Source organism: Dermochelys coriacea, chromosome 13 (genome assembly GCF_009764565.3).
Source record: "Dermochelys coriacea isolate rDerCor1 chromosome 13, rDerCor1.pri.v4, whole genome shotgun sequence".
In the NCBI taxonomy this organism is placed as follows: domain Eukaryota; kingdom Metazoa; phylum Chordata; order Testudines; family Dermochelyidae; genus Dermochelys; species Dermochelys coriacea.
Genome location: NC_050080.1, coordinates 2,369,131 through 2,388,775, shown reverse-complemented (window position 1 = coordinate 2,388,775; position 19,645 = coordinate 2,369,131). Strand labels below are relative to the sequence as shown.

The 19,645-nt window shown below is 53.0% G+C and overlaps 1 protein-coding gene across 1 annotated transcript in view; it reads left to right on the top strand.

Moving 5' to 3' along the window:
• The first annotated feature begins 5,150 nt into the window (after positions 1–5,150).
• The window catches only part of XKR7 (XK related 7), a 31,565-nt gene continuing 17,070 nt past the window's right edge, over positions 5,151–19,645 (top strand). Inside the window, exon 1 of the mRNA XM_038369993.1 lies at positions 5,151–5,713. Within this exon, the coding sequence (XP_038225921.1) occupies positions 5,151–5,713 (563 nt within the window). The remainder of the gene's footprint in view (positions 5,714–19,645) is intronic.

The following is a 19,645-nucleotide window of genomic DNA, read 5'->3' as shown; positions in this document are numbered from 1 at the left end:
AGTCTGATCCAGAGATAGTAATGGTTTAAACTGATCTCATTCTGTGGTGTTGTGCAAGAAAGAGTTTTAAAAGTTAATCAGAATGTCTGGTCCACTCCCATTAAGGGCACTCCCACTCTCCATGTCCCTCAACACCCACTCAGGGCCAGCGGGCATTTGGACATTCAGCTTCTCAGCAGACAGAGACACCAGGACAAATCTCAGAGGTAAGGTGCAGCGAGAACAGTGCATTTTTGCTGTTAAATCCACACAGCAGCTGCTCAGAGTGAGTGATGTCACTCACAAACAGGGTTGCGGCCTGTGGATCTATGCACAACATAGATCAAGGAGGGCCTGAAACCCATGTCAAGGAGCAGCAGCAGGCCCTATTTGCTAGCAGTAGTGCTAGCTATGTAGGTGACTTGACCCTATTCTGTACCAGGGGACGGGAGTGAGGATTTCTTCTCTGTGCACCTCCCTGTGCATGCAACTTCTTCATGAGAGCAAAGCTCTTTTGCTAGAGCTTTGTTCTAATAAACCCCTTGTAGGTATTCACTCACATTGATGATACATACACTGCCAGTGCATTTGTACCTCCGGTGAGCACCCTCTTGAATGCATATCCTCCTACATTTACATCCAGGCTCAGAGGCCTAACAAACTCCCTGCACACCCATGGGCACTTTCCATGGATGCATGCATGTCAGTCCGTGTCATGTTGATTATTAATCTAACAGCAATACAGTATTTATATAGAACCTTTTATTCTAAAGGATCCCAAAGCGAGTATTAAATTACATATCTTGGGATCATTCTCACATTCCTGAAATGCAGCCACCTATGTGGTGGGGAATGGGGCAACTAGTCTGTGTGAGAATCCCTGTGTAACAGCTTGTGTGGAGGGGAAATAGAGAATGGGCTCTGTTGTAGACTATTCACATCTAGCGTCAGTACGCCTGACATGCAGTATGAGCACTTTCACACTATGATGACATTGATAGACTCCTGATCCTCCCTGGAAATATCCTCCATCTCCTCACCAGCTACTGCCATTAACTCCTCGGCTTGGCACTGCCACTCCTGTTGGAAAGGCACTCCTGTGTCACACACATCCCCAGGCTTAACCAGCCAGGTGTGTTATCCCTGTGTCCTGCCATCCTGAAGGGGGTTGTCTTACGGTCTGTGCCGAAAGCTACGAACTAGCTGATGGGGTGGTTATCGCACGATGTTTGTATGGGAAATCATTTTCGAGTTATGTAACATAGTGGATACTGGCTTTCCAAGTTGTTGATGTGAAGCTTGTCACCTTGAGGTCTCAAGGCTAACTCAATCACCACTGAGAACAATGGACATGCATGGAGCCAGTCCTGCATTTGCTCTCTCGACCTGGTGCAGAGTTGTGGATTTACAAAGACAAATGAACCCCAAGAAAAGTCTCTGAATAGTGGACCCCCTGGGTAAGAGACAGAGTCTGTGACTGTATAAAAGAAGAGGAAAAGACACAACATTTTATCCATTACAGAGAAGAGACTCTACCGGCTGTGTTCTCTCATGACAGGCGGATCTCAGCTTTCTGGACCGGAGAAGAACTGACGATGGTTGAGAAATATCTTATTAGACAGGAAAGGAAGAATAGGCTATAGATAGCAGTTTATGTTTTCCTTTATTTGTGACCTTATGTTTCCAAACTTACACTATCTTTTATTTGAAAATCTATCTCAAGCTCTGTTGAATAAACTTCAAACTGGTTTCGCTGTAGACACATCTCTGTGTCTTGCTCTAAGGAGAGTGTTGCACCTCAGTTCCCTGGTTTTACCTCAGTTCACTGCTTCCCTGGAAGCAGCGGATTGGTATGCATTGCAGGTATCAGGAAGATAGGGGACTGGGCACTTGAGTGTAACCAAGTGGGGTGTGTAAATTCCTAGCTTGCACTGGGAATGAGCAGAGCCTGTGGAGCCTGTGGAGAGTGCTTATCTTTCCACCAGCTGGGAGGGAGCGAGGGAGGGCTTCCCCAGGTGGGCACAGACAAGGCTCTCTCCTTGAAAGCTGGTGGTAGTGATTCACCCTGGACACCTTGGGGTAACCCTAAAAAGTGCCACAACTACCTCAAAGGCTCCTGCCTGCAGGCAACAGCTAAGTTTTGAGCATGTCCAGCTTTGACAGCAATGAGTCAGGCCCTACTTGAATTGTGGGAGGATTGTAAAACATTGCGGTTGAGTGGCAAACAAGCCGTAGAAAATTGTGGAAAAGTAATAATGGACCTTATGGTAAATAAAGTCCATTAGTATTTTTCCGTTATGTTCTGCTGTCGGCTGCCTGGGGATGACAACTGGAAAAGGGGGCTGACAGCGGGGGCTCCCTCTCAGCCCCAGGGTGGCTGGGGCTTCCACTGTCAGCCCTGTACATGTGGGGATCTTGTTGTGAAACCTGCAGTGATAGTCTAGTATTGCAGAATCTGCTGCTTCTGAAATATGACATGTTAAGTGGGGCACATTAAGTGCGGCCTTATCAATGAGGTATTTTTATTTAAAACCCCACCCCCAGGCAGCCCTGCTGCTTCTGCTGTCTCCTCCACACCTAACTTTCCTCGTGCATGAACCAACAGCTCAGTTCCAAACCAAAATATCAGGTCACCTGAGCCCCTCACCTTTTCCTTTCATCTATTGTCTCCTCCCTCCCCTGTCAAAAGGCCCCGCGTGGCTCCTGATAAAACCCTTGTGCAGAAGGGAAATGATCTACAGCGATCCTGTCACATCCCACAGTGACTTTAAACTGGGGAAGAAATGAGGAGATGGAGTATAGCCATGGTGAGCTTTCTGTTCTCAGTCCAGGAAAGCTGATGGCTGTGGCGCAGGAGGGAAATGAACATAGAAGGTATGTGTCCAGTTGGATTCTTGTATTTTTAGGGGCGTTAACTAACCATTGTAAATTCCAGTATAGACATGTATCCCCCACATTGGTTCTCAGCCAAGGGTTAAACAAAAATGGAAAGGAACATTCATGTTTTGTCAACACATATTTAGCACATTAAAACATGACAAAGAATTTGAGCATGGACCTCCCCATAGGAGACTTGGGTTAAGGGTGGCCATGGGCCCAGTGTGAGATTCCTGGAAAGGTTCCCCATCTTGATTTGCTGCCTCTGGGAGGGGGCACCTAGCTGGCCAGTACACTAATCCTAATGAGAGATGGCTCCTCACCAGGCCCCCTCAGTCAACCTTTCCCCCAATGCTGGAGAGGTGCACATGTACTAGAACTGATACTCTACTCAAATTGAGCAGAACCTGGTTCATGACTAGCCCCTTTGAATCTAGGGGGAGTAAAGTATTATTTGAGGGGAGTAAAGCTTTCAGAATCCGGACCTTCTTTCTAGAAGGGATCCCACCACCCTCTGCGCTGGAGGGGAGCTTGGAACTACATCCCAGTTTGGCAGCTTGGGACACCTCCAAACAGTCCTAATGGCCCCTCTGAGGAGCGGGCCTTTAACAGCAGCGGGGTGAGAGGAGAGGGAACGTTGCTGCGTCCAGACGCCCCGTGAAGTGTGAGCTTGTGGCTGAGGAGGGAAGGAGAAGGCAGGGGAAAGCAGGCGCGCAGAGCTCCTGGCAGGACCTGGAGCAGAGCCAGCCACGGCCCAGCCAGCAGCCCAGCGGAGGTTCCGCCGGCGGCCGGCCTCGCAGGACAGAGCTCTGCGTCCCGAGAGGAGCCGGCAGCCCACGGGAGAGAAGCAAGAGAAGGAGCGAGCTGGGTGTGGAGCGGAGACCCGTGCGCCCTAGGCGCACACCGTGGGGATGCGGTGAATTCCTTGGGGAGACGACAGGAGGGCGCAAGGGAGTCTGCCCTCGGAGATGCTCCGCACTCCCCTGCCAGGTGGGCCCCTTTCTCCTGGCCCCCTGCTCCCGAAGGGGAAAGCAGAGGGGGCCGCCCTCAGCCTCGCTTCCCCGTTGAAGGGCAGAAATGGGGCGGGGACTGCTCTTCCTTCTTCCCTGGCCTCTAGCGTCGTCTCAGTCCTTCCCTTGGAGAACAGCGGGGCAGGGCCTGGCCCCTTCCCCTACTCCTCCCCGAGCAGCCTGTGCCAGCCCAGTGCCCCCTTCCTGACAGCGCAGGAGGGGCAATGTCCCCCTACCCCGACCCCGGGGTTTCCCAAACGGTTCTTTCCCTTCAGGACCTGGGAGCAGCCTGGCTCAGACCCGCCTGGCTCCCCCAGAGCCAAGGCCCACGCCTCGCACTCCGTAGCTGGGACCCCCCCAGTAGCCCGCAGACTGAGCCGGGGCTGACCTGGGGGGTACGCGTAGAGTCCAGCGGGGCGCAGCGCGCCCTGCCCAGGCTGCAGGGGGTCGGGGCGGGAGTCGAGCGCCCAAGGAGCGGGAGCTGCGAGCGGAGTAATCCGAGGAGGCAGCAACAAGTATGCGGGAGACGCAGAGAGCAGGGCAGGGGCTTCGAGCCCCAGCCTCCTGCCAGCCCGGACCAGAGGGGCCGGGGCCTCGGAGCGTCGGCTCCCCCTTAGCAGCGCCCTGCTCCCTGCCCGCCGGGGAGGGATGGAGACGATCTGCCGTCGACAGGAGCAGGAGGTGGGGAAGCGTTCATGCAAACGCAGCGCCCGTGGGGTGAGGCTTAAAAGCCACGACAACCGGGCCTGAACACGCGGGTGAGCCTGGGTGGGGTCAGGGCAGCCCTCGGGGCGCTCTGGTCCGCTGATGGGCGAAGTCCCCAAACTGGGAGAGCGCCCCCAGCCTCCAGCCCTGCCACGGCGTCTGCCCCTCGGCCCCGGGACCGGCGGGGCGTGTGGGGGGGGGGGGGGAAGCGGGCAGACGAAGGAGCGGGGAAGGGGGGATGCAGGAGGAACGAATGAATAACCGCCTGCCCGAGTGGGGCGGGACCCCAGCTCTTCCCCGCCCGCCTCTGCCTGCTCCTCGCCCGGCTGCCCCTTCCGGACAGGCTCCGGCTGCGGCTGCCGTGGGGGTGGGGGGTAACTCGAAGAGGGGAGGTGGGTTTGGAGAGGGGACGTCCAGCACGGGGTTCTCCCCTCCTCTAGCCCCCTCCATTCCACCTCCTCCCCTCCTCTAGCCCCGCCCCTCTCCCAGCCCCCCTCCATCGCTCCCCCCTCCCCGCCCCAGCCCGCCCTCCCTCCGGAAGTCTCTCCCTCTCCCTCCTTTCTCCTCCTCTCCTCCAACATGGCCGCGAAGTCGGATGGAGCCGGGGCCGCCTCGGCCGTGCGCATGGAGCCGGGCGCGGAGAGCGGCGGCGGGGGCACCCTGCCGGGCGGGGCGGGCCGAGGGGGCGCGGGGCCCGGGCCGGCCGCCCCGCCGGCGCCCCGCGCCTACAGCCTGCTGGACTGCTGCTGGGTGCTGGGCGCCCTGCTCGTCTTCTTCTCGGACGGGGCCAGCGACCTGTGGCTGGCGGCCGATTACTACCTGCGGCGCCAGCGCTGGTGGTTCGGCCTCACGCTGCTCTTCGCGCTGCTGCCCTCGCTCGTGGTGCAGCTGCTCAGCTTCAGGTGGTTCGTGTACGACCACACGGCGCCCCGATCCCCCGCCGCCGCCCCGGCCGCCGGCCCCCCGGCCCCGGCCGCCAGCACCAAGGACAGCGGCGGCACCAAGGACAGCGGCCGGCCCGGCTCCGCGCTCCTCTCGCCCGCCTCGGCCCCCAGCGCCCACCGGACCCGGGGCTGCTGCCGCCTCTGCATCTGGATCCTGCAGTCCCTCATCCACCTCCTGCAGCTGGGACAGGTCTGGAGGTAGGGGCGGGCCCTGGGGGGCGGGGGGGAGGCTGGCTCCGGGCCCCGAGGGGGCGGGGAGGGGCTGGCTCCGGGGGTCGGGGGGGGCCTGGCTCCGGGCCCCGGGGGGCGGAGGACGAGGCGGTGGGCCTGGTTCCGGGGGCGCGGAGGGGGGGGGTCTGGCTCCGGGCCCCGCTCCCCTGCAGAGCCAGGGGAATTCCGCTGGGGCAGAGCCGGAGCCGGATGGGGAGCTGGGGGGTGGAAGGGGAGCCCGGGCTCCCGCCCCCTTTCCGGAGGCAGCTCGGCCAGTTCAGCCGGGAGCGCGGAGTCCGGGGGAGCATGGATGGATCTGCCCCTTGGCCCGGCGAATTCACCTAGGACAACCCCGGAGCCGTGCCTAGAGCTGCAGCACAGACGGGGTCTGCCCAGCCCAACCCAGGCCTGGGGCTTTAGCCAGTCTCTTTCTCCACCCTGCCGCTGGAAATGGCGGGGGAAGGGGGTCCAGGACACAGGGATCTATCCCAGCCTTGCTCCCCGCACCCCTTGCGCTGCCCCTGGAATTCAGCAGCCGAGCCGGGGGGTAGGAGCGCTCCAGAGGCTCTGGGGAGCAGTGGAAGGGAGCTGGGTGTAGCCTGAATTTCCCTGCGGATCTGGCAGGAGGGTCTGCCCCCACCAGCTGCTCTGTCCAGATGGGGAGTTTGCAGTCTGCCTTTGGACTTGTCCTTTGAACTGTTCCGCAGCTGGACATCAGCCAGCAAGTGGGGTGAGGTCCCCTCCCTGCCCCTCAGGCCCAGCAGCCCACCTTCCCCTAGGACGTGCCCACTCCAAGCCCTCACCCCCAGCTCTCATGCTTCTAATTTCCAAAGCATTAGAGGCAGTCCTGTCCTCAGCTACACACATTCCTGCCCCCCCTCCCGGGTGGGATGTGGCCCCAGCTGCTTATCTGGAACAGATGGGCTAGAGCAGGAAAGGGTCTCTTCTGTAATCAGATCCCTGAGATCAACAGTTCATGAGCTGCGAGTAGGGGGTGTCTGGTCCCCTGAGGCTGAAGCACATGGCCAGCGTGGAGTGGGGAAGGTGACGGAGACTGGGGCTGCTTCCCCTTGGGTGTGTGTCTTGGGGTTATTATATAAACTCCCTCCAGTGAGCCCCACCCATTCAGGAAGAGAGGAGAGTCCTGGGCAAACTGGAGCTGGGAGGAAGGGAAAGTTCTGGGCTGAGACAGGCTTTGAGGTCTAAATGTAACTGATGTGCCATGGGGGCGCTTTACCTAAACCCCAGGGACGGGGGAGGCAGCACCTGGGCTGGAGGCTGTTTTGAAATATTACATTTATGGAGCATTTTCATGGCATGAGGAAACAGGTACCAGATAAAAAGGCACCAGACAGCTGACAGGATCACCCCTACCCAGCAAACCCCAGCCCCGCACCCAGTTTATAATGCATATGTGTGGATGTGAGCCAAGCTGCTAGCCCCTCGTGAAGGGGTGAACGTGGTGTCCTTCTGGTCCCTATAACAAGGGACCACACCGAGCAGTCCACGGCTAAAGTGCTGCACCGTTCTAATCCACTTACCACTTCAGTCAGAAACTGAACAGCTCAGCCTTGGTTCCCTGCAGGGCCTGATCCTGTGAGGTGCTGAGAGCATCTGCCAGGGTGCTGGATGCCTTTGGCTCAGATCAGGGTCCCATTCTGTGCCCACACCCATGGAAGTCAGTGGTGTCACATAGAACATGCAGGAGTGGGGTACCATTGGAGCCATACCACATCCAGCCTCTCCCCTTCCTTTATCCCTTTCCTCTGGCATTTCATTCATCTGCTCCCCACCAAGACAGCTGGGACCAGGTCCATGTGAGCAGGATGAGAGACAGCACAGACAGGCACTCAACAGAGGTCAGCTCCACTGCCTGCATCTCCACTGGCTCTCCAGGGATCTGAGCTGATCATTTACTGGCATGTCTCTTTCCCAGGGACAGGCTATTGAGCTTCCCTTTCTCTTCTCCACCCCAGACAGCCTGCAACACTCTCATTCAGAGTCAGAGTTACAGGCAGCACAGTGCGAAGGAGCTAGGCCTCTGCAATAGAGCTGATTTCTAGAGAAGTTAATGCTGGGAAAGAAAGGGGAGACCATGGCAAATTTCAGAAAAAAATGCAACTAGCAACTGAGGAGTTTGGATCAGGTTTTGACGCTATTCCCACCTTGTATTTCTGTTTTCTGTGGCCTTGATTGTCCCAGCATATCTGTGTGGAGGTATTTGTCTATTACTCTTCCAATGATCAGGTAGCATAAGGGTTCTCAAACTTTTTCGCAGTATGGAACGCATCTTAATAGTGAGATTGCCTGTCCCATCTCATTCATGACTGTATAGCCTGGCTGCTACTCTGAAACCTGCCTTCCTGCCCATTCTGATCCCAGCCCCATGGTATCTGCAGCAAGTGCTTACAAGGAAAAGTGATATTAGGGAAATCTGTTGTGTAAAAACTGTCTTTAATGTGCTGTAGCAGCTGGAAATGTGGAGGAGAGCCAGCACCTTGGGACCAGCCAGCTGTCTACAGACTGTTAGCAAGTGGACCGTGGCCCACCAGTGCTCCATGGGTCACAGTTTGAGAATGGCTCAGCTACAATTACATTGTAGTCATTGGTTAATTTTTATTTATTTTTATTTTTTTTTGCTCCTGGTTCTATAAATAATCTGACCCCCTGATCGGTTATGGTGTGGTAGGGTTTTAAGCCAATTAAAGCCTCAGAACAGATCTCCTGGATGTGTTGGGCTCAAATTGCAAATCAATCTCTTTCTAAGCTTGGGATTTGTTACTTGCGCCTGTGACCAGTTACATGCAGTTTACTAAACTCATTAGTGAGGCTGGATTTGGTGTAGGTGGATGTGACAGTTTCTAGGGGTTGAATTATTGCTGTGTTAACTGTGCATGTGAAGAGAAGACTTTTCCTTGAGCTTCTTTGTCAGTAGGGGCCTGGCCCTGGCCCTGACCCTGGCCCTGGCCCTATTGGACTGGGGCCTTTTGTGTATCACAACTTACATTCAATCAATGTATTTACAAGCCTGAGGCCCAGCTTCACTTTTGTGAGAACAATTTGCACCTACAGAATTTGCTCCTGCATTTTTGGCACCTGCAAAATGAATTTCAGCACAAGCCTAGATCTGCAGTTGGGTACTTAGAGCTGCTAATGCTGCACTTTGTCCCGCAGCTGAACTGTAGGCATAAAAGTGAAGGCACAAGTTTTGTGGGTGCAAACTGTATCTGCCGATGTGCCTAATGATGTATCCTTGCTATAGAGCACTAGTGTCTCTGTTACCTTGATTTAAAGCTACTGTAGCAATCCATTAAAGTCCACTGTAATTAGCCCATTCACAATAAACATGCAAAATCATTCTTGTGGTATCCCATAGAGACGGTATCAGTTGCATGAGAGTGAACATGTGTAATCTATTCTGACTACCCGCAGGCGAGTGTACAAATGCTGGGAAATGTGCCTTAACATTGGACCAGTTCTGGGCCTCCATAATTACGAATTGTCAGAAGAGGGACAGTTCCTTGCATGCAGATTTCCAGCCCAGTCTTAAATGCTCTTCCTAGCCAATAAAGCACAGACATGCTCAGTTTGGGGATAGTCAGATGCAATCAGCACACCATTAGCAGCCCAGATCAGGCTGTGTTTCATCGTGTGTCTCATGCTGATGAGATTTCTCAGTTTACAAATTCCTACCCACTTTGCTTGCAAAAGGTCAAAACTATCTTCTCTAAATGGAGAAATATCAAAGAGAAAGAAAGTCCTTTGGGGACTGTTCTCCCTTTGACACGCTTGCCTGCCTCCCATTAGCGTTAATAGGAGCGTGTGCACATGCCAAGGGGACAGCCTTCTCCAGTCTGTGCACATCACGCAATGTATTTGCATTTGGTATTCATTCATCTCTGTCTTGTAATGTCTTTGCTCAGAAAAGCTCAGCTTGGATGTGGCATCTGTTTGCCCAGTCATGTTCTGCTTCCACCCAGTTTCACATCTGGTTTGGTCGAGGCACAGCGAGGCCACATGATTTCCCAGAGGTCACACAATAGCTCAGAGGTCATTCGCTGGCTCTACCTGAATGATTAATATTAACTCTACTTGGCATTTCTATATCACCTTCCATCCAAGGATCTCAGTGCCTTTTGGAGACATTTCATTAGGCCTCCATGTGCATCCGATCATATCATTATCCCCGTTTAAATTGGGGGATAGCAAGGAGAAATGACTTGCTGTCATAATACAGAAAAGCAAGGTCCCTGTTCCTGAAACTGGATCCACATGGCCCCCAGCAGGGCCCCATTGACTTCTGCAGACTGCTGTTTGGTGCAAGAGTCTGCCTGGGTGGATCCAGTTGCATAGTTATGGTCTGAGTTTGTGGCGGAGCTGGATACAGAATGGAGATTGGCTGATTTCTAATCCTGTGTCTTTAGCCACAGGATTCCCCTTGGAACACATGGCCCTTCCGTTTGCCAGGCCTTTGCTCTAACCACTCAAACAAGCAGGGATTCCTTTGATTCCCTAATTACACCATTTTCTTGGATATAAACTGGGCCTATTAAAGAACAACTTGTATTGAAATCAGCCAGTTCCCCTGTTGTCTCTTTTGGGTCCCACCTGTTTCTCCTTGGCAGTGCACTGGGCTTTTCAGGGTATGATCCAGTGTTTTTCAGAGCATGAGCGAGAACACCCAGTGGCTGTGGGTCCTCACTTGGGATTTGAAGAAGCGTTGGGGGTGGGTGGGAAAGGAAGGACTTCAAGCCTTTAATCAATGCGTTGATGTGACATCATTCAGACTGTGCCACATGGAGCTCTTTCTAATTATTTCACTTTGCAAGATGTATAATGGATTAAAATGGCTGCAACTGAAAAGCAATTTTCTCCTTGTTTAAATAAAGGATTACGGAATAATATCCCAAATTACCTTTTAGGAAAATTGTACTCTGTATCAATTACTTTTAGATCAGTGAGTCTCTCTTGTTTTTTCATCTCAGGATAATGATTAATGAATTTAGTTATAACTGGGGCTAGGGTTTTTTTTGTTTTTTTTTATTTCAACACTTGAATATTGGAGTCAGTAATTAGAACAAGTTAAGGACAGAGCTGGCTGGCAAAGGAGCGGAGGAGATGCTGGTATTGTTTTGGATTATTTATATCACTCTGAACCAGGTTAATAATGAGGGTCTTTAGCTGGCCACTTGCTGTGCGGCTTGTCTCTGGGTGATCCTTGCAAATGAGAATGTGCATTTCAACAGGTTTATTCTGGAGGCACGAGGTTTAACATGACACACCAACAATTGAAGGGCTAACTGTGCTTGTAACAATAAACCAAGCCTTTCAACATACTCTTCAGAGAAGAGCTGCTGTCCAAACCCTTTCTATTAATTTTTACACTGGTGTTCCTTGGATTTTTTTTAATCTGAAGAAGGCAGTAATTAGCTCTAATAGCCTTCTCTGTAGATTTTTGCTTGATCATCAGTTTTTGAAAATTAAATGTTTTTTTGTAACTGATTTCTTATTTCTCATGCAGCTGCAACTGTGTTTGGTTCATAAAATCTAGCCATGCCCTGTCAGTGCAAGAGAGAATATTTTTCTGAGTTGAAACATAAACTGTATGATCAAATGCATAACAAATAAGAATCAGCATTCTCACAAGTTGATGGGAGATGAAATCTTGTTTTAATGAGATCCATGGAACTGACAGAATGATGGGACAATAATTGTGCCCTGCAATGAAAACAGAGGGCTGGGGAGGGAGGGTCACTTGTTGAATCCTTGAAGAGTTGGAGATTGTATTAGCAGATGTGCGTATTTTGTGCTTCCTTATCCCTCCCCTTTCCCTTTGTTCCAGTAATGAACTGTGCACAGCAGCTGCTGGCTGCACGGAGGGGAAGGCACTGCCATAGGGTTTGTGTGCATGTCGGGCCATTGTGCATTGCAGACAGCAGTATCATTGCAATGACAAGCCCAATTAGTGAGTTTGATTACATCAAGAGGATAAGGTCACTGGTGTCTGGGCTCCCTTGCACAGATCTGGGAGGGGGACTCCCTATGGATCCAGACTGCCTATGCCCTAAGGACAAGGGGAGCAGAGAGCTCTGAAATGCTTCAGCTGAGTGGGCTTCTGGAAACCTGTGGCTCGCATCACAGCAATTGTGGGCTGTGCTTTCGCTGCCTAGTATGTAGCCCCACAGTTGGGGGCTTTGCTTTGTTCACCCCTCCTCCTAGTACTTGACAGCTACCTCTCCTCCCTTCTGGGATCCTCCCACTTGAGGGCTCAGCCCTCCGTAGCCCCACAAAGGCAAGCACCCCAGTGCAAGGGATTATGAATTTACTATATTTGTACAGCTCCTACCACAGCAGGCCCTGGGCTCTGACTAACAGAGGCTGGTGGACACTATGGTTATCCCACACCCCCTGCCAGCTGCTCACACCTCTTACCTATGCCCCTCTCATCCCAAAGCGCAAAGGACAAAGCACACGCTGGCCCAGCACTTGTCCATTCACCAAGGCCAGCTCCGAGGGCAGCCTCGGAGGCTGAGAGTCTGTCTGTGTGTCTGTCCATCCCATCCACTCCTCTCACTCCTTAGTATGCGAGGACTGATAGCGGGGTGCAGTGCCACACTGGACAGACAAATGGGCATGGTCCCTGTTCCAAAGAGATGAGTCTGTCTGGGGAGCTTAGAGAGCAAGTCTGCCCTGGGTGGGTTATGACCTGCTAGGTCTTTTTCATCGCTAGCCTCTGTGATGCTGTGAGCGCTGGCGCTAATTAGGCCTGGTCTAAACTAAGCAGGTTGACATAAGTCTTCCATCAACGTACTTGTGCCCATGTCTACACCCGTGTCACCCGCTGTCCTACGCGCTCCATTAGGGCCGTGCAGCAAACCCTGACCCACCTGCTGAGGTCCTCGCAGTACGAGTGTAGACACTGCTTGACCTGTGTCAACCTAGCAGTTCTCCAACAGCTGTCCCACAATGCCCCATTCCCTGCATCAGTGACCGCTCTGGTCACAATGGTGAACTCCACTGCTCAGCGGTCACAGAAAGTAGACGCCACCCCCCAGATCTCCCCCAAGTATTTTTGAAATGCCGTTTCCTGATTGTCCAGCGTGGCGAGCACACTTAGCAGCTCTCCCTGGCCACGTGCAACTGCCCGTGCCAGCTCTGCGCCCCAGCCACGCTCCTGCCTGGCCTGGACAGGAGGTATTGGATCTCCTGGCCCCGGGGTGCATGGGAGAAGAGGCTGTGCGACGGAGCAGCCACAGAAACATGGACATCTATGAACAGCTTGCACCAGCGATGCAGGCAAAAGGGGTCCGACAAGGATCAGCAGCAGTGCCACAGGATAGCAAAGGAACTGAGACAGGCATACCACCGGGCCAGGGCGGCCAACAACTGATCTGATGCTGAGCCTCAGACCTGCCACTTTTACAGCGAGGTGCAGGCCATACTTGGCAGAGACCCCACCAGCACCTGGCAGGCCATTGTGGATACCTCTCAAGACCCTGAGACACAGACCCCTGCCTGGAACAGTGAGGAGCAGGAGGATGGAGATGTGGCAGGTGGTCCAGCCATGCCACAAGCCAAGACCTGTTCGAGACTCCACCAGTCTCCAACCAGTCCCGCCAGCGGAGGACGGATGAGACTGATGAAGGGGAAGAGACCAGGGTAAATGACTGCATGCATTTTTCCTTACAGTGTTTAAATTTAAAGATGGTGCCTGGCCTGTTCCCAAGCTAACAAGACCCAGGAATCAACTTCTCATGGTTTTACTCATGTGTGAGAAGAGACAGAAGCACAACAGACAGAGGCCGAGCTGCCATGTGCTTTTCATTCACCTGTGGGGTTAGGTTAGGGGGCCACGTGGAGCAGTTTGTTTGTGCACATACGGCCCTTGTATCCTCCCGAGAGATCTCAATGAAACTTTCCTGGAGATATTCTGCAATCATAACGCGAAGGCTTCTAGGGACAGCTGCCTTATTTCTTCCTTTGCAGTATCCAGTAGGACACTTTCCCATGCCACTCTGCCATGAGTTTGGCTAGCACGATTGCAGTAAATAGGCAGTGGCCTCTGGGTCTGTCCAGCTTCGGGACGCCAGTAGCAGCTGAGCTCTCTGGGCTTTTGTTATCCTTCAGAGTGAGATATCAGCTAAAATCCCCACCACCTGTGGAAAATAGTGCCAATATTCAGTGCCAGGGCCCTGTACTCCTACCCATAGAATAGGGGCTGAAATTTGATTGTTTCATGCAACCACCAAAAGCTGAAGTGGCAATAAGTGGCATGTCTTATTACAAGCTTGTCTGAGAACAAGGGAAGGGAGTTTAAAACTTCTCTTTCCCTTTCCACAGTGACTGTAAATCCTGTGATGCATCTGTCAGTTTTTATCAGCTGCTGCAGGCTTGAGGGGTGCCCCCTCCACACCCACAGAATGCCTGGCCCTAAAGAGGAGGATCAAGAAGACGACTAAGGAGGATGTGTTCAGTGAGATCCTGCATCAGACCACAAACAAAGGGCCTGGAGGGCCACCATAGCGGACATCATGGAGAAGGAAAGAGCAGACAGGAGAAAGGGCCAGGAATCCCAGCAATGAAAGGAGATGCAGATGCACCAGGACATCAGAGGTCTTCTCGGGCAGCAAACCCAAATGCTGAAGACCCTGGCTGGCCTACAGGTCCAGCCATCCCTGACTCCCTACCTTTTGCGGTCCCTGGAGAACTCCCTGGTAGCAGGTCCTTACACCCTCCGACATTCCATGTGGCATCACGGGTTGCATCCTTATTCTGACCGCTCCACATGGTGGGAAAGCAAAGAAAACCCCAGTGACACATTCACTGGCCTGTGGGAACCACAGCTGGCATATGCCTGGCCACAATGGGCTACATGTGAGCATTGAAATGGACAGAAATGTTTGTTTGCTGCCTTTCTAAATATAAAGTTCCTGTCCATCAGTTTACATGAGAGGTTTCTAGTGCATCCCCTGTGAGGTTTGGCTCTTTTTCTTTCGTTTGTTCGTTCATTCGTTCTTGACGTTTGATCACTCAGTAAAGTTCCATTGTTGAAGAAAGTGATGGAGTCTACAGATGGCGCTAACCCAGGGCAAGGAAGGGGGGGCCTGTCCCTGAGCAGCTGCAGGACATGCTCCAGGTGGAGGAACAGATTGAAAGGCCACTGGCAGGCCAGGGGACGGAGCTACAGGCTGCACTAGGAGGTGAGGCTGACACTGAGAGGTGGAGCTGCGAGAGGAGGGATTACAGTTTTGTTAAGCCTACAGTGGACACCGTGATCCAGATCTCCCCTCTGCTCCTCCCCTTTGGGAGTTGGAAATTCACAAGAGCCTGTGAAGAACAGGACATTGTCCTACAGGCAGATGAAGTGGATACACCTAAATCTCTGACCAGGCCCCAGATGAGGGAGCCACAGCCTGGTAGAAAGTGACCCGGGGGAGTATAATTTGTGGGGCTGGGCAAAAACTGGTCCAGACACTGTAATGCCCCTCTAGGGCCCTGGTTCAGGACCTGGTGAGGTGGGTGGGCCTGGGTCCCCCTACCTTGCTCCGCTGCACCTACCCCATGACAGACCCCTCAGGGGAGTGGAAGGGACACTCAGGGAGATTGAGGCCCATCACACACAACCCAGCCAGGACCCCCTCTAGAAGCACCAGGCCGAAAAAATCTGTGCAGCCACTTCTTGACCACTAGGCCAGCTGGCTATCAGACTGACTCCCCTTCCCCCTCCAGAGAACAGAATTATCTTTATTCATTCCCAGGCCATATTGCAGAATGCACGGCAGCATGCGAAGCGCCCAGTGCTTGGAAATGTACAGCAAGCACCACGCGCCAGCTTGTATAAATGCACAGCAAGCACTGCAAGGTTCCTAGCAGCCCCCGGAGCTTCAGCCCCAGACAACGCTCCAGCACAGAACACGACCGAGGCTGACCGTCCAAATGCTTCTTCCGAGCCTCCTGGACCGTTAGCCCATGTATGAGCCTGAGCACCTGTCCCCATTGCAGTCAGTGGGAGTTTTGCCATTGATTATAATAGGGTCAGTTGGCTCAGAGGCTGCCGCAGACACCATCACCTCTGTACATGGTCTGGTCACTAGGCGTGGCTAAGCATTTGGATTATGTTCAGCCCCCGACGGCTCTGAGCCTGTCTGACCTGCTCACCCTTAGGCCGGACATGCGGGTCAGTTGTTCAGTCCCAAAGCAGTAACGTTATAGAGTGACAGGTTTCAGAGTAGCAGCCATGTTAGTCTGTATTGGCAAAAAGAAAAGGAGTACTTGTGGCACCTTAGAGATTAACAAATTTATTTGAGCATAAGCTTTCGTGAGCTACAGCTCACTTCAAAGCTTATGCTCAGATAAATTTGTTAGTCTCTAAGGTTCCACAAGTACTCCTTTTCTTTTTGTTATAGAGTGACTTTCTTTCCTGTCCATTTATTTGGTGGTGGAAGGCAAAGGGCCAGACCCTCAGGCCCTGTTGGAGCCACAGAATACATCAGAACTGGGGTGGCTCTGCGGCCCACTGGGCTAAGAATGGAGGGGTCTCCACCACAGAACTGTGTTCCAGGGGGTCTCCCCATATCTGAGCAGGGAGCATGCCTGGGGGCATGGCAGTGGCAGAGCAGGGGAGGGGCAAGGACACCTGTTTTGTCCGTCTATGTATTTATACCATGTCCCTCACAATGAGAGCTGAACTCCTGCAGAATGCCTGTTAGATCTGTGGCTCCGTGGATCTACTGGGAAACACCCCCACCTCCCCTGGGGGAGAAGAGGAGGGAGGAATCACAAAGTACGAAGTGAGCCATTCCTCTAGGCCCCCCCCTCGTACAAGCCCCAAGAGTCGGGCAGCATGCTGGGCAGATGCAGATGCGGCTCGCAGCCGTGACAAACTTCAGCCACAGGCAGTGGGTGATTGATACACCTGTGTTGGTTGCACCATTCATCTCCAAGCAGCAGCTGGAGCAGCTTCTCCCTCTGCTCTTAACAAGGTTGTGAGTGACGTGGACAATGGATGCAGAAGGGATTTCACCTCTGATCCAGAGAAGGAAGTACTCAGCTCCCTCCTGTCTGCTGGATTGCAGTGTGGTGTGCCCTGCCCAGTGCTCGGTGAGCAGCTTTTAAAAGATTTATTTGGGACCCCAAACCTGATCCTGCTTTGGATCAAGTCACTGGCTCCTCCAGCCTCACCATCCTTCCAGCCCTTACCTCTGTCACCAGCGCTCGGAATACTGCCTGAAGCAGAACTGCAACAAGCCGTTTTGGTGCAAGGTGACAAATAACACAACAGAGCTGGAGTGCTGGGGCTTGGGCTGGTGGCTCTACCTGAAAAGCCAAGGGCCTGAGTCTGATCTCGTGTCAGCTACTTTTACACCAGCATCACTTCATTGCAGTTACTCCTGATTTACACCTGAGCGAGTGAGACTAGAGGTCAGTCCTGAGTCTTCTCAGGAGGCTTTGTTGCAGTTGTTCTGACTGAAGATCGGGGGAAAGGAGCTGGCACAGGAAGTAGGAGCTGGGAACGGTGCAGCCTGGTAGCCAGTGTTCACAGTTGTACTGCGCATTACAATGGGCTGAGTAGATTTGGAACAGATGGTATCCAGCTCCTTGTCCTTGCCAGAGCCCAGTGCAGTGAGGTGAGCTCATGCCCTGTCAGCCCTCTCCTGCTCTGCCAGCTGCCCCAGGCTTCCCTCTTCACTCCTCAGATTGCGCAGGAGAGAGCTGGGCAACGGGAGGCAAAAGAGCAGTGGGGCTTCCCCGTGCTGAGCTTTCAGATCCTGAAACAGCAGATTGTGTAGCTGGCACTCGCAGAGAGAGAGGTGTGGACTGAAGCAGGAATTCCTGGCACGGTCTCCCTCTGTGGCCTTGGGAAAGGCCGGACAGTGCTTTGTGCCTCAGGTTTCAGAGTAGCAGCCGTGTTAGTCTGTATTCGCAAAAAGAAAAGGAGTACTTGTGGCACCTTAGAGAGTAACAAATTTATTTGAGCATAAGCTTTCATGTGATCCGATGAAGTGAGCTGTAGCTCATGAAAGCTTATGCTCAAATAAATTTGTTAGTCTCTAAGGTGCCACAAGTACTCCTTTTCTTTGTGCCTCAGTTTCCCCAGCTGCAGAACAGGGGTAATCCTACCTTGAGGCGGGGGGGACTTAGGGTTAGGAAAGTGCTGTGAAGAGGAAAAATGCTAAATGCCATTAAAGGTGGGTTGAGTGTTATGTTATTTGTATTTTATGGTTAGAACCCCCCAGTTCTCCATCAGGACAGGAGGGTCAGGGATTTTCAGAAGCGTGCAGCAAACACATTCACACTTGGCTCAAAAATGGGCCCTTGCTTTTCCTCAGAGGAAAAGCCACCGTTGTGGCTGGGTGTTCAAATCCCTTTGGTGCTGTGAGCTGAACTTGGACTCCTTACTAGAGAGGGGATCTCAGGAAATACAAGAGGACTTTGCCCTGTTTTCTCCCTTGTCCAGACACACCGTGGGCCCTGAGATCCTAGGACTTGCACATGTGCTTAACTATTGCAGGTGGCTAAGGCTTTGCCAGGCTGGGGCCTGGTGGCGGAAGCATCTCCTGTCTGCGAGTGAGTTGTGAGTGGCACAAAATGCTAGAATTAGCAGCTCCTTCAGCGCTGCATATTAAGGCGCTCCTTTTTACACTAATGCAAACAAACAAATTGGTGCCGGGGAGCCTGGCTGCAGGGTCCCAGGCTGGCATACAGCAGTAATTGGCACATAATGAAACTGGAATTGAACTATTAAAATCACATTATTTGCTGACACTAATGTTTTGTTCGGTTGCCAATGCTCTGAAGGTCCTTTTGTGACTCTCAGCAGGAGAGACTCGTAACTATCTCACAAAGAGAGGGGGGCTGGGAAATAAGAAAATTAGGCCATTAAAGCAATTCCTAAGGGGCTATCCCGAGCCACCACTTGAGAATGAGACTGAGCTGGAAAAACGGCCTTTTGTCCTCGCACTCCGTTGAGAGGCTTCACTGTCTGCAGGACTCGCTGCTAAGAGCTTTTCTCCACCGGCCACGGGGCTGGGAGCTCGGAGTCCAAGCCAGCGAGCGAGAGATTTTGGCATCTTTTCAGGACCTTCTGCAGGGCACTGCGTAACCGTCTATGTGTTGCACTGGGAATTAACCCTTTCACGCAGGAGATGCCAGCCACTGGTGGAGATCAAGAATTGTTCATCTCCCCAGCTGATGCTTAAGCTTTCCCTTTGCCACCTCAGGGCCTGATCCTGCCAGGTGCTGAATGTCCTGAGGGCCTAATGACTTCAAGAAGAGATGAGAATATTCAGCCCCACATGGGGACACAGCCTTTATGCTGAGCCTCTCTGATGGGATCCAGCCTGTCGCTGCTCCTCAGGTCCTGGCCATCTGTGCTAGCTTTAACTTCCTGGCCTAGGATGACTGGCCCCTTTAAGGGGAGATGGGGCTAGCCCCACCTGTGCCACAATTAATTAGCTGCTTCCCAGCCTCAGAGGGTGGGGCTAAAGGGAGTCAGCTGGTACGTTAATAAACACTTGGTTCTTATAAAAGGACTGAGCGTGAGCTCAGTGTGGGGATGGAGCCACAGGAAGTAGGCAGCAGGCTGGTGCTCCCTTGTTCCTGTAAGAGGCCCTGAGCCAGGGCTCAGGAGAAGGTGATCCAGGGGAACCAGCCTGTAGAGTGAGTGCTCAATAGAGGAGAGACTGAGAGGTGGCCCAGAAGGGAGCTGGGAACGCTGCCCAGAGGGTGGGCTGAAGAAAAGCCCATGCAGGACAGTAGACTGTTTTGTTTGTTGGTCCATTTTAGGTGGACTCCTGTTACCCTGAAAGGGGTTAACTTCATTTTGTGACTTTCTTGGAGTGCCAAGCCATGTGTCCAGCACTGACCTGGCTGTGTGGAGTTTCTTTATCAGGGCTGCTTAATAGGGAAACTGAGGCAGTG